At 43.5% G+C, this 14,158-nt stretch overlaps 1 protein-coding gene across 4 annotated transcripts in view; it reads left to right on the top strand.

Annotated features, from left to right (window-relative positions):
* The first annotated feature begins 6,842 nt into the window (after positions 1–6,842).
* The window catches only part of ANO10 (anoctamin 10), a 244,863-nt gene continuing 237,547 nt past the window's right edge, over positions 6,843–14,158 (top strand). For all 4 annotated transcript variants that reach the window (XM_005278692.5, XM_042840585.2, XM_024107518.3 and 1 more), the window contains exons 1-2: positions 6,843–7,005; positions 9,768–9,920. In XM_005278692.5, the coding sequence (XP_005278749.2) occupies positions 9,782–9,920 (139 nt within the window). In that variant the 5' untranslated portion in view covers positions 6,843–7,005; positions 9,768–9,781. The remainder of the gene's footprint in view (positions 7,006–9,767; positions 9,921–14,158) is intronic.

Genomic DNA, 14,158 nt, shown 5'->3' on the forward strand with positions numbered 1-14,158 from the left:
TCTTCACAGTCCGCTTTGGACTTGAGTAACATTTTATCATCAGTAAACTTTGCCATCTTACTGTTTGCGCTCTTTTCCAGATCATTTATGAAAATGTTAAACAATACAGGTCCCAGTACAGATCCTTGGGGGACCCCATAGGTACTGGAACTAGGGATGCTGAGGGTGCTACCACACCCCCTGGCTTAAAGTGGTTTCCATCATATACAGGGTTTACAGTTTGGAATAAAAGCTCCTCAAACTAAGTTTGAAACATTTGTGTATAAATTATGCTCTGTTTCAAATAAGATTTTAGAATAACACACTCCAGATGTAGAAGACAAAGTCAAATGACAATATTAAAGATTTTGCTGTACAGAAAGATAGCAAAAATGTTCTAAGAGGACCACTTAGCAGTATGAAAGATAAATTAGAATTTATGGAAAATGTAATTAAATCTACAAATATGTGGTCTTTAGTATTTCTGAATTGATGGCTATTGAAGATCTGTCAATTAAAGTTTCAATTTTTATTTTATTGATTGCAGCTGATCTTCCTTTGGTCACACACAGCATGTAATAGACCCTTGAAAAAAATTCCTTATTTTGCAAAATACTTCTACACTAACTAGAACTTCTATAGTCATTTTTTGCAACAGTAACAAAAATAAGATAATGAGAAAGGAAGTCTGGAAAGCAAAATGTTCATGTGCTGTTTGGTAGAAAATAAAATTTCTGTTTTTTCCTTGATAACTCTAAAATAGAATTGATAATTGGTACAAAAAGTTTTAAAACTTTTATATAAATACTAGCTAAAAGTTGCCCATTATTTTATCCACACTTAACCAATTTGATGTGCTCATTTCTGTGAGATTTTCTTGCAAGTTTTGATACAGTTTAAAAAAAAAGTCTACTCTAGAGGAATAAAATAAAGGAACCTTTACCAAACCATCTCCTTTCACCAGTAAGATTTATTACAACCAGTGAGAATTACAATTTGGGGAATTCTGGATGTAAGTCAGTATGAATAGCCAGACTATAATATACTTGCTTTTTGGGTCCAATCCTGCGAGATAGAGTCCCACCCAAGAGATGCACAGTATCCTCAACTCCATTGGACTCAGTGAGAAGTGAGAAAGCACAGAACCTTCTAGGAGGTACTCACCTTTTTGCAGGATTAGGCACTTCATGCTTTGTTGCCCCTTAAAGGCCATTAGATGTTGCCCATTAGAGGCCAATTTACAGAGCGGATAAGGAATCTATTAGGATTTAAATGGTAAAGCTTTCATTTTTTTTATATAGCTGGAAAATGAGAGATCTCGTCACAGCTCACCACTGGGGATTATTTATATAATAATAATCTTTTGATTGCAGTTTATGGGTTTGTTACAATATTTCAACTCCTGGTGTAGCCCTCTCCAAGTGCACCCCTTGTCCTTAAGAGTAGAAGGGTACGTTATGTCTACACTGCAATGAGAAACCTGTGATTGGCCCATGCCAGCTGACTCAGGCTCACGGGGCTCAGGCTACGAGGCTGTTTGATTGTGGTGTAGATGTTTGACTCAGGCTACAGCCCACGCTTTGGGACCCTCGCATCTTGCAGAGTCCTAGAGCCCCAGCGCCGGTCTGAGTCTGAACATCTACACCACAATTAAACAGCTCCTTAGCCTGAGCCAGGGGCTTTTAATTGCAGTATAGACATGCCCAAAGAGGCCACGTGCGTTTCCCTTCTAAGCAACTCTCTGCCCCAGGAGCATTGGGTTAATGGCACACCTAAGGTTGTTCATCTATAGAATGCATAGTGCCTCCATCTAGTGGTCAGGTGAATACATGCTTATATACAATTCCTCTGATACCTAGGACATTAACAATATATTTTAATAGGAATCAAGAAACAAAAAGTTGTAGAAAAATCCCTCCCAACATTTAAGAAAAGGGTTTGGGTTACATAAAAAGAACGGGGGATAAGTAGGAACCATGGATAAAAGGAAAGGTCAGGGAAATCAAGGGGAACAGAGATACCAAAGTGTTAACTCCACAACAATAATCAAACACCCCTTCCCTCAAATAATCACATATTTTCCAATAATTAAATACAGTCTGAATTCTACAAACAATATAAAAGAAAAGAGGGTCCAACCCTAAAGTCTACACAGAGATCTCAGTTGGTCAGTATGTACACACTGTCACTTGTGTTAGAGCTCTTTAGGATTGATTAAAGAAAAGTAAACTTGCAGTTGTTTTTATGTCAGAGCCCTGACCGTCATTTGGGTGCTGATACTATCCTTCAACTCTCTGTAATCCTTCACGTGTCTTTACACCAAACTTAATTGAGTCTCTTAGACAAGGTCTTAAATGACCTCTGCGTATTTCCCTAAGCATAGAGTGAAAATACTCACTGGGTATATCTACACTGGAGCTGGAGGTATAAATTCCAGCTTGAGTAGATGTACCTGTCTGATGGAGCTACCATGCTAAAAATAGAATGTAGCTGCAGCTGCATGATGGGCTAGCCATTCCAAGTATGTACCCATCCAGGTATATGTCCTCAAAGTCAAAATGGAATTTACACCTCCAGCCCAAAGTATAGACACACCCAGTATTGGTACAGTAACATACTGTGAGACAGATAACTCTCTGGACTGGAGAGCAGGTCTCTGTGTTGCTCAAATACTGATCCTCCCTTGACTTCCTGCACCAGGGAGGCCTCGTAGGTGAGACTGGCATTCTATCTGTTCCTTCTGGATAGTAATCTGAGAGCTGCTTCCCTCCTCTCCCCTTTGTCCACACCTGGGCATGTTGGCCTCCTCTTTCTGCTGATTCTATTTTGTGGCTGGTGATTGCTTGAGTGGAGGGACAGACTTTTCTCTGCCCAATGCTTGCTATAGCCAAGCTGTTTTGGGAATAGCTGACTGAGGAGTTAAAAGGGATTTACCTCTCTTCTACCATGTAAAGAGCAACTGAACAACTTCATCTGTCTCTACTTGTGAAAGTAAACTCCCCTACTTTCCCCCCAAACAATGTTTGGGCTGGATGCACATAACTGGGAGTCTCAGCCATGTGCAGACATTTTTGGGTGCAGTTGGTTGACCAGGAATATCAGTCACTCTCCTCTCCCAGCAACTTCCCCTCTTCTCTGGCTAAAAACCCACTGGGTCTCATGCACACAGAATAGGTAGCCACTTTCCATTTCCCAGCCTTTGTCTCTGTACTGCTGTCTGTCTATGGGAGCTGCTTCTTGCAAACCTCTATAATATCAAGGAAAATACAACTGCTAGCATGTGAAAATTGGGCTACATATCACTGGAAAAGTAATTTCCTCTACAGCTGTAATAAGATTCAGATTTGACCTAATGGTCTCTATGCTGTGATAATGAATGTAGATTCTATCCCCTCCTCTTCTACTGGCTTGCTGTATGACTTTGGGCAAGTCACTTTACCTATTTGTGCCTCAGTTTCCTCATCAGTAGAATGAAGATAGTAATAGTGTTTACCTTCCTTTGTAAATATACAGATGAAAAGTACTTATATAACGCTCAACACACTGGGGTCCACTTAGAGACTGGGACCAGAACAAGTTTTGATAAGCTAAACCTTCCCTCCCACAGCAGGACCTAGGGTCAATGGCTCTTGTAATGTTTACCACATTGTAGCAACCAAAATCCTCTTTGTAACTATTTAAACTGTGTCTCTCATGTTTCAGATGGCTTAAACATGACTGATGTTATCCTTAGCTACCAGCAACAATTCCTGCTTGTATGGAGTGACTCTTGCCAGTTCAGCCTTTATATTACATTTTCTTTTAATTGAGCCTTGACATATTGACAGAATCCACCTTTTACTAGGACTCAAGGAAAAAAGTAGTAATTTTGATGTATCAGCAGAATTACGTGCTTAATGACTGATTCTTTCTCATATGTCCAGAGTTAAACTGAATGCCAAATTTGGGGTCAGAAAAGAGTTTTCTCTGGGCAAGGACCTTGCAATTTTTTTTCTGTAACTTTAATTGGTACTCATCTGTTAAGATCAAATGTGTGTGTGTGTACGTGTGTGTGTGTGTGTATATATATATATATAAATTAATTTCCTCAGGATTTGGGGGAGAGAAGGGAGTGACAATTCCTTTTTTTTTTTTTTTTTTGAAGTCTGATACTGGAAATATTAAAAAATTAACTATATTCTGTACTGTTCTCTTTAAATGCCTGTACAAACAGAAAGTGCTCTCTAGATTGCAGGAAATTATACAATAGGTAAATAAAATGGATTTAGCATTTACTATTGTGAATAATCCCACTGAAATCAATGGGTTGTATGTACTACACCGTGTAATACAGGTTTGCAGGGGTAGTCCTTAAATTAAGACTAGAACAAACAGGAGACAACAAAGCAAGGAGAGGTAGGATAAGGGAGGGGAAAATAAGATTTTGTGGGCCAGTGGGAGGCTCATGTATGTATTAGGAAGTAGCTTGTTTTCTTTAACTTCTTATTGCACAATGGATACTGCTGAAAGTACAGGAGGCTAGAATAGCTACTGCTGCTGGAAGCCATGAGATCTGAGAAGGAGTTACAGGGTGAAAAGCAGGATATGGTGGATGGCAGGGAGCAGCATGACAGAAGCGGTGCATGTGGGCATGGGAGATGGGCACAAATGACTATGTAGGTCTCTGATGCCAGTGTGGGGAGCAGGGGCATTGGAACAATTTGTATAGTGGGGATACTGAAAGCCATTGAACAAAACTGTAAACCGTCCATCTGATGAAAACCACTTCAAGCCGGAGGTGCTGCCTAGTGAGACCAGACAGCAAGTGTGAAAAATCGGGATGGGGGGTAATAAGATAGGGTTACCATATTTCAACACTGAAAAAAGAGGACACTCCACGGGGGCCCTGGCCCTGCCCTAACTCTGCCCCTTCCCCACCCCCGGCTCTGCCCCCATTCCAACCCCTTCCCCAAAGTCTCTGCCCCAACTCTGCTACCTCCTCCCTCCCGCTCTGATCTTGGTTGGGGGTTGCTAAGTGCTTCTCTGCTCCCCACTCGCCCTGCAGCCCCTGCACTCCTCCCGCCCCTGTAGCCTCTGTGACCCCAGCTCCCCACTCGCCCTGCAGCCCCTGCACCCCCCTGCCCCTGCAGCCTCTGCGCCCCCCTGCCTCTGCAGCCTCTATGCCCCTGCCTGCCCTGCTCCTCCTCGCCCTGAAGCCTCTGCGCCCCCTGCCTTCCCTGCTCCTCCTTGCCCTGCAGCCTCTGCATCCTAACTGTCAGGGTGGTTAAACACTGGAATAAATTGCCTAGGGAGGTTGTGGAATCTCCATCTCTGGAGATATTTAAGAGTAGGTTAGATAAATGTCTATCAGGGATGGTCTAGACAGTATTTGGTCCTGCCATGCGGGCAGGGGACTGGACTCGATGACCTCTCGAGGTCCCTTCCAGTCCTAGAATCTATGAATCTATGAATCCCCCTGCCTGCCCTGCTCACCCGGCAGCCTCTGCCTGGCGGGGACTTCGGACGCTCAGCGGTGACCGGGGCGGCGGGGGTCCCTGCAGCCCCGGTACTTGCCGCACTCCCTGCCCCGCAGCCTCCTTCCTGCCGCTGCTGAACAGATCCCTGGCCTGTCTGTCCCCTCTGGAAACAGCTCCCGGGGTGATGAGGCTGCAGGAAGGGTCCCCCAGTGGCTGGGGGGTCCCCGCCCACGAGGGAATCCAGAGCCGCCGGCTGGGCCCGGCCTCCCCATGGTCCTGCGGGCTCGGGTGGGGCTTGCGGTCTGCTCGGGCTGCGGGGGCAGCAGCGGCCCCTCTGCCGCCTTCTGGGGCTGCGCCCCCTCCTCCCCCTGCCCGAGCTTGCTACAATGTAGCCAGGGTGGCTGGGCTGGGGACCCGGTGGGTCATACCGGGGCCGGGCAAACCCTGGCTTATGCCTTCCTATTTTCCTGGACATGTTCGGCTTTTTGGAAATTCCCCCTGGACAGGGATTTGAGGACCAAAAAGCCGGACATGTCTGGGGAAATCCAGACGTATGGTAACCCTAAATAAGAGCCTATATAAGAAAAAGACCCCCAAATCAGGACTGTCCCTATAAAATCAGGACATCTGGTCACCCTGGTGCTTTCCCCACACTCTGAGGCTAAAGAGCAACATGCAGCCGGTCTACGCTGGAGGCCGCATGTGGCATATACACTGCACTCCCCACCCCAGTACGGGTGCAACTAGCAGCGCGGGTTAGCGAGGCATAAGGTGACCAGATAGCAAGTGTGAAAAATCAGGATGGGGGTGGGGGGGGGGGGGTAATAGGAGCCTATATAAGAAAAAGACCCCAAAATTGGGACTGTCCCTATAAAATCGGGACATCTGGTCACACTAGCGAGGCACTGCTTAGGCGTGTACAGACACACAGCAGCCCGGGGGGAGGGGAGGGGTGTACCATACAAGGCTCTCTATGCTCCCAAGCAAAGCCTTTGCCTTCCCTGCGGCACTGCCATTTTTAGCAGCAGCAGCTGCCCAGGTACACGGCTGCCAGATAGGCCAAGCCATGGCGTGACGGGTAATGGGGGGAGGAGAGGCAGGACCATTGGTCATGGATGTGTGAGGCCTGTAAAGCCCCGGCCTGAAATAGGCCCTCGAGGGGAGCTATAAACGAGCTCCGCCGGGACCAACCGCCGACCAACCGCTCTTGAGAAAGGGGGAGGGGCAGCTCTCAGACAACGTTATAGCGCCGCCCTTTGGCTCGCGCAGTCCGCTCTCTCCCCCCCCCCCGTCTTCGTCTCTGAGCGCGCGCAAGCGCGCTTCTCCCTCCTAGTCCCGCCTCCTGGCGCGTGCTGCCCCAGCGGTCTCCCCCGAGCGCTCCTCCTAACCTAAGCCCCGCCTCGCGTCTCTTTTGGGACCGCCCTTTTGGCGTGAGCAGCCGCGCCCCTATCACCGGCGCGCGCTCCCTGTTGTTACGGCGGGTCTAACGCCCCCTCCCGTCACCCACAGCCGCTCTGCTCCCTCCTTCCCTCCCTCCCTTCCCTGCGGACGTGGAATAAAGAGTCAGCGGGTGAGTGCGACCCCCTGCTCTCCGCTAGTCCCTGCCGCCCCGGCGTGTCTGCGCCTCCCTCGCCCATCCCTGAGTGGCCCGGGGTCCGCTCACGGCTGGGACCCCAGAGAAGCTGGGCACTGGGGAGGGGGTTCGGGGGAGGGGGCTGAGGCGTCAGGGGTACAGGAGTCCTGGGGCGTTGGTAGTGGGTGGGTTCTGCGCGTACACTTATTCTCGTCTAGGACCCTGCAGAGTTGCACCGACTGTGCCTTCTCCTCTGTCCCTCTCAGAGCTGTGTGCGGGGTGGGGCAGGGCGGGACGGCCCGGATTGCATTTTGCAGATTTGCAAAGGAAGTAGATTATTAGTTGTTACTTACATTTAATGAGTATCAAATGTCTTCCTTTCGAAGTGGGTCCCGTGGTTTTTCACATCATAGAATTGGTTTGTGCTCATTGGAATTTGAACGTGAGCAAGTGAATTAGACTGATTCTCGGATTTGCTTGTTTTTGTGATAACCAGAGCACTTTTTCCTCCCTCTATGCCTGAATCACTCACAGGTGTGTTGAAGTGTGAAAGATATACTTTAATGCCCTTCACAGCTGCCTTTTATCTGTGCAATGCTATCTTCTGAATTACAATATAATATTAATATTTAGATCATCGTTTCTCCTTGGAGCAAAAGTTATGTCTCCTTGTTTGAAAACTGAGCATACTGATGGCACTTTATGAATAAAAACATGAAGTAGATAATGTGAACACAGTCCTTTCACTGGAAAACAAATACTGTTTTTTTTGGCCTGAAAACCTTTCTATTAAACGTATTCAATAAAATGTATTACATTAATAAAATTAATATTCAGTATTCTATATTTTCTTCAATTCCAAAGTATCATGAAACAGTTGATTTATAACAGGGTCTGCATACTTTCTGTACGCTAACTTGTCTAAAACAACACTGAGTTAGTCACAGAACCAAGATTAAAATTCCTGACTTCCAGTCCTATTTTCATTCTTCTAGATCAGTGGTTCTCAAACTTTTGTACTGGAGACCCCTTTCACATAGCAAGCCTCTGAGTGCGACCCCCTTATAAATAAAAAACACTTTTGTATATGTTTAACACCATTATAAATGCTGGATGCAAAGCAGGGTTTGGGGTGGAGGCTGAGGACTTGTGACCCCATGTAATAACCTCGTAACCCCTGAGGGGTCCTGACTCACAGTTTGAGAACCCCTGTTCTAGATCATGCTGTTTGTACAGATTTACATCTAAAATGTAGATTTACATTTTTATGAACCTAGTATCATTCATAATATATTAACTTAAAATGTACATATTTTATTTCAGCATTGTGAACACCAAATGCAACAGGATTGTGCTATGCATGAGAACTAGCAAGTGAAACTGACTTCAAACACAATTGAAACTGACCCGGCTAATAAATGATAAATTAGATGTTTAAACATGATTTCAGTTTTAATATTTTAAAAAGATAGGGAAGAAATTATTGTTTAAATTGAGCTGTGTTGACTGTATCTCTATAATTTGTAGCCCTACCTATACTGGAAATACCCTTTCCTATATACTTCATGGAGAAATCCAGAGAAGCTATTGTGAAAAATGGACATTCTGCATAGGATTGATATAATCTTGTTGACTTTGAATGAGAGAGAGAGAAACAATACTTTCAGTCAAAGACAATGGATGAAATTCTGGCCCCATTCAAGTCAGTAGCAAAACAAAATTTCCTCCAATGAGATTATATCTAGTCTGTTGTTCTCTTGTACTGAGCAGGCAGATGACCGACCAATTTTTCTTTTGACAGTGACTCCTAAGTTGCTCTGTGAAGCATACAGAAAAAAGATATATTTATTTTTGTAGCACATTTTATCCAAGTGCTTAAGGAATAATGTTAACATAAAACTTCAGTTCAAGTCAGTGAGACTACTCATGTAAAGCTATGCACATGTTTAATTTTTTGCAACCTAACTTTAGGTTCCTGTCTGTGCCACTATCTTGCTGTCTCTTAATCACTGTGCCTTACTTTACCTATCTGTAAAATGGGAATACTATTTACCTACTTACCTAACAGAGGTGCTGTGAAGTTTTAATTAGTGTTTGTAAAGAAGGCTTGCAAAATTTTCATTAAAACTTATCACCTCAGGCTCCTAGTCTGTTTACCCACCATTATCGAGATCATTAAAAATCAAGCGATGTTATTCATCACCTGTCTGTCAAATTTTTTTTCTCAATTGTCTAAGGGCAAAATATATTGTATTACAGAATAAATGCATTAGTGTTCTTTTTATTAACATTTTTAAATTCTCTGACAAATGTACAAAATTAACATTTTCAGGCTCTTATAACGTCTCTTCATTTAGTAACAATTGTCACTGATTTTACTCTGTTGGGGAAAGGGAGATGGCCTCAGTGTCCTCCTTTATTTTTCTCTTCCATTTATTTTGATATTTTTTTTGGTGGTGGTGGTGGTGGTGAGGAAGCAATGTGCTATACATGGTGGCAACAGTCATCCTAGATAAAGAGAATGGTATATAGCTCAACCAAAGGCAGGCAACATTACGTTGAGTGACAACCAGTGGAGTTTATTCAAGTGCTGCGTAGCACTTCCCTCCAGCAGGCACTGAACGCGCTACCCACAGTATGTCTCCATTCACATGCTAACTACAAACAAAGGGTAACTTATTGTAGCAAAGTTTCTTTTTCTGCAGAGCGTATCCTCTAGTATTTTTAACATTGGCATGTTTGTTGTCTTTTGTATTTAGCAAGTTGTAAAAGGATGAAAGAAAGCTGGTCTGCATTCGACACGTTTGAACCTCATTTCAGGCCTCTGGTAATTATTGAGCTTGCAAAAGACACCAAAGAGGAAACCAAAGAATGGCTCACTCAAAGAATTGTGGACAAAAAGAAAAAAGGAGGTGAATACAATGGTTCCTTTTCAGAGATTTTGAAATTGTATTGGTTGATGTAGTCTATTGTAAATAAATGTCTTGATGCTATGGTAAAGTTAAAGTGACTTGTTGAGAAACAAGTTTAGCAATATATTTGATTTGCAGCAAAGGAAGAATAAACTTTTCTTAGCGCTTGTCCCTTTGTATATTCCACTCTAGGGGTGCATGTGCTTAGGTTAGAGGCTTTTTGGTAAGCAGTGTGTGTTTGTTTGGTCTGTGCATGTTCTCTGACTATCCCTGTGTCCCATACCCAAGGGAGAAAAGGTAGTGTGGGACCAACTGCTAATTCAGTTCCTTCTTTTCACCCTTGGCCTGAGCTGGAGTGCTTTAGTGTCAGCAGCTTTACTTTAGCTTCTCATTCTTGTATATGGGACAGTTTAGATTAATTAGTAATTTATGTTTTTTAGTGTACTTGTCCATTGGTAATAGTTACGAGACTCAGGGGGAATTTATTTTTCCTCAGCATTCCGCCTACAACCTTGTATATTTGATTAGTGTCTGAGATATGATTATGCATAAGTCCCCCAGTTTTAAATATTGTATAGCTTGTGAGTTTTCCCAATTAATGGAGATCACACTGGTTGCCTCTAAATTTTAGGGGAATTGTACATCCTCCTCAAAGTGAGCATTTTGTAGGTTGTTCTTCAGGAGAATAAGGAATTCTAGGGAGACTAAACATTTTCCTTTTGGATCGTTCTGTGAGGGCTGCTTCAGCTTCTGTTCCCTTTGATGCTTGTACAACATCCAGAAAAACCAAAGAGTGACCCTTCGAGCCCTGAATTAGTTAGCTCCAGGGTGCATGCAATTAAGACTTCATTGAAAGAATCTGGTAAGAAGAGCCATTGTAAAGTGTTTAAAGGAAAATTTAAGCATCCTCCCAATGAAAAGAGGGATACATCTCCTCATAAATCCTCTTTAAAAAAAATAGGTCAAAATTGCCTTTCTCCTCTAAGTCAAGCAAGACTCCACATCCTGGTACAGGTTCAGATGTTGCATTGAAGGAGCAGGGCACTGGCTTGATGTCAAAGGGCTCTGTAATTGTGCCTGGCACTGAGTCTTTTGGTATGGAGCTCCCCTTGGCACCCTCCCAGTGTGCACTGATTGCTTCCCCATCATTGGCACTGACTGTTTCTGCAGTATAGGGCAGGTTAGTACAGAGCACTACATTGATGGTGTCAAGTATGCCCCATGGTTATAATGCTCTCCAACCTTCAGTACTGATTTGATACACTGATTTGAGGGTTTCTAATGAACCCGAATACCCCTTATTATCTGGAGGCTTAAATTTCCCTCTGGTACTAGAATCAATGCCTTCCTTAGTACTGTTTTCCTTTCTGGTACTGACTGTAAGACAGGATCAGCCTCATACCACTCCTATCCCTGCTGATCCTTCTCTGGAGTCTGATGTATCATATCCATCACTTGACTCTCAGCATAGCAAGAGTGACTCACCCACATACTCTCCTAGAGCTCATTCCCCAACTTTAAGCTCAGGTAGAAGGTCTAGGTTGTTCTGTCATTTAGAGATAGAGTTCCCATATGGCCCGGGAGCCTTCTCGCCACTCATACAATGTCCCTCAGGAGCCATACTGGGGTTCCTGTACAAGCACCCTTCCCAGGTACCCTTCCAGACAGTAAAGGAGAGAGACATCAGCCTGGTCCTATGAGTCTACTGAGCAGATCTAACAAAAGGAAGAGCCCTCAAAAGAGCAAGATCAACCCTGTTGAGAAAGTTCAGTTTTCATAGTCCTCTGTGACTTTATCTGATTAAAGTATGACCATATAGATCATTGTTGCAACCTCTATTATATATCTTGTACAAAATGTGGCATGTAAGATGTCTATGAAAAGGTTATGATTTGCTGAATATGATTATGCTATATGTATGCATGTAGTTTTGTACTTGAAGTTATGAATATTGCCTCTATACCTGTATTTCAAATGTTTGCTCCTGGGGTAACGCCTGCAAGGTAGTTAGCCAGCACAACTTGGAGAGACTATTCAAATTAAGTGGCTCATCAAGAAACACTTGACTTGACAATGGACTATGGGAGACGCCCATCTACATGGAATGAGCTGTCCTGCAAACATGCTGTTTGAGGTAATGGCTTCTACTGTGTCTAAACCTTCATGCATGGACATGTGACTTGCCCATGTGACTCTAAACACTATCTTGTCACCTGTAATTTTCCACTAGCTGTGCTGAGGTTTTTGTTTAAAACAATAGGCTTCCCTCCACATGGTAGAAAATATAAAAGGCCCTGGAAATCCATCCATTTTGCCTCTATCCTGCTCCAGCCTCTTTACTGCTCAAGCCTCTGTACTATGAACTTATACTAATGGAAGCATTCTAACCAATGGACTGAGGACCTTCCAATGATTTGGAAACAGCCAGAGACTTGACTTAAGCCACCAGTTTATTCCATCACTGCTACAAGCCTGAACCAATTACTGCATGTATTTGATTCCTGTATGTATTTGCAATTTGCAATTACTATATGTATTTGATTCCTTTAACCTATTTTAACTCTCACCTTTCTCTCTTTTTTATGAATAAACCTTTAGATTTTAGATACTAAAGGATTTGCAACAGTGTGATTTTTTTGGGTAAGATCTAAGTTGTATATTGACCTGGATGTGTGGTTGGTCCTTTGGGATCAGAAGAACCTTTTATTTGATGAGATTGGTTTTAAGGAACCACTCATCTCTAAGTCTGGTGTTTTTGGTGGTAATACAAGGACTGGAATGCCTAAGGAAACTTCTTTTATGACTTTTTGTTAGCCAGTGTGGTGAAACAGAAGTTTACTTGTGTGGCTGGTTTGGTATGTCCTATGGGGGATTAGCCACCAGTCTTGGGGTGTATCTGCCCTATTTCTCAGCAGTTCATCCTGAATTAGGCATCCTCATTTGTGACCCACGGAGGCATAGTTATATCCTCTCTCCTCTTCTCCTGATGAGGCAGTGACACTGGCTTCACTTTCATGATCTGATGACTTTAAAAACTTTCAGGGGTAATGAAAAAAGTAGCAGCTTCACTTCAGATCCCTTTAGAGGAGGTTCAAGAGGCTCATAAATTATTGGATGTCCTTCACAACACTATGCCGGAGAGGATTGCTGTTCCTATTAATGAGGCTCTTTTGGACAAAAACTGTGACAGACTCCTGCAGCTGTTGCTTGGACTTCAAAAAAGACTGAAAAAAAATGTTTCTGTTAAAGGAGCCAGGTACTTGTACTCACACCCTGTACCTTGTAGTAGCGCAGTTAAAGAGGGGTGTTAGAATGGTGCTGTTTATTCAACCCCCTCTGATGATTCAAAATGTTTAGGCCTATTTGAGATGGAAAAACGGTTCTGCAAGTTTGCAGTTCCATATATCTAATAACCAAGCTCATATGGCAAATGATGACGATCTCAATTATAATACATTCATGGATTTTATTGACAAGTTGTTGCAGGAGCATAGGAAACAATTTTAATTACTAACAGCGTAAAGATCATTAATGGCAAGATCCTCATTACAAGCATCATTAGACCCTGCAGATACAGCTTCATGCTCTGTGGCAACTTCCACTGTAATGAGTTGTTTGTCCTGGCTCCAATCCTCAGGCATTTCAAGAGAAGTCCAGGCCAAAGTGGAGGACCTTCCGTATGAGGGCCTTAATCTTTTCAGTGAGAGAATGGAAGAGTCTCTCCACACTTTTAAAGACTTCTAGGCCACTTGATGTTCCCTAAGTATTTACAGCCCTGCAATGAAAAGAATACGCAGTGAGCCTCAATCTTACCCAAGACCGAGGTTAACTCCACCCTCTTTTTATGCACAGCATCCTAGGAAATGTCAAATGATGCAAAAGAGAAGACCACCTGATGCTTCTACTTTCTCATCACAGTGGTCACCAGCAAGCATCCCTTTTTATGGGATTGTCAAGAGCTTCAGAATGACCATCCCTCCAGATTTTACTCCCCCATTCTTCCCTGATTTCCTTCGTAAATTTTCTTTCCCATTTTCAGAGAGTATGGAATGCTATTTCATCAGACAAATGGGTATTAGCAATTATTACAACTGGCTATGTGATTCAGTTTCACACTGTATCCATCCCCACCCACCTTCCTTGTCCCTTTTCAAGGATCTCTCTCATGAGAAGATTCTCATCCAGAACATGGATTCTCTCCTTCAACTGGGCACAATAGAACCTCTTCCTCCTCAATA

Source organism: Chrysemys picta, chromosome 2 (genome assembly GCF_011386835.1).
Source record: "Chrysemys picta bellii isolate R12L10 chromosome 2, ASM1138683v2, whole genome shotgun sequence".
Taxonomy (NCBI): domain Eukaryota; kingdom Metazoa; phylum Chordata; order Testudines; family Emydidae; genus Chrysemys; species Chrysemys picta.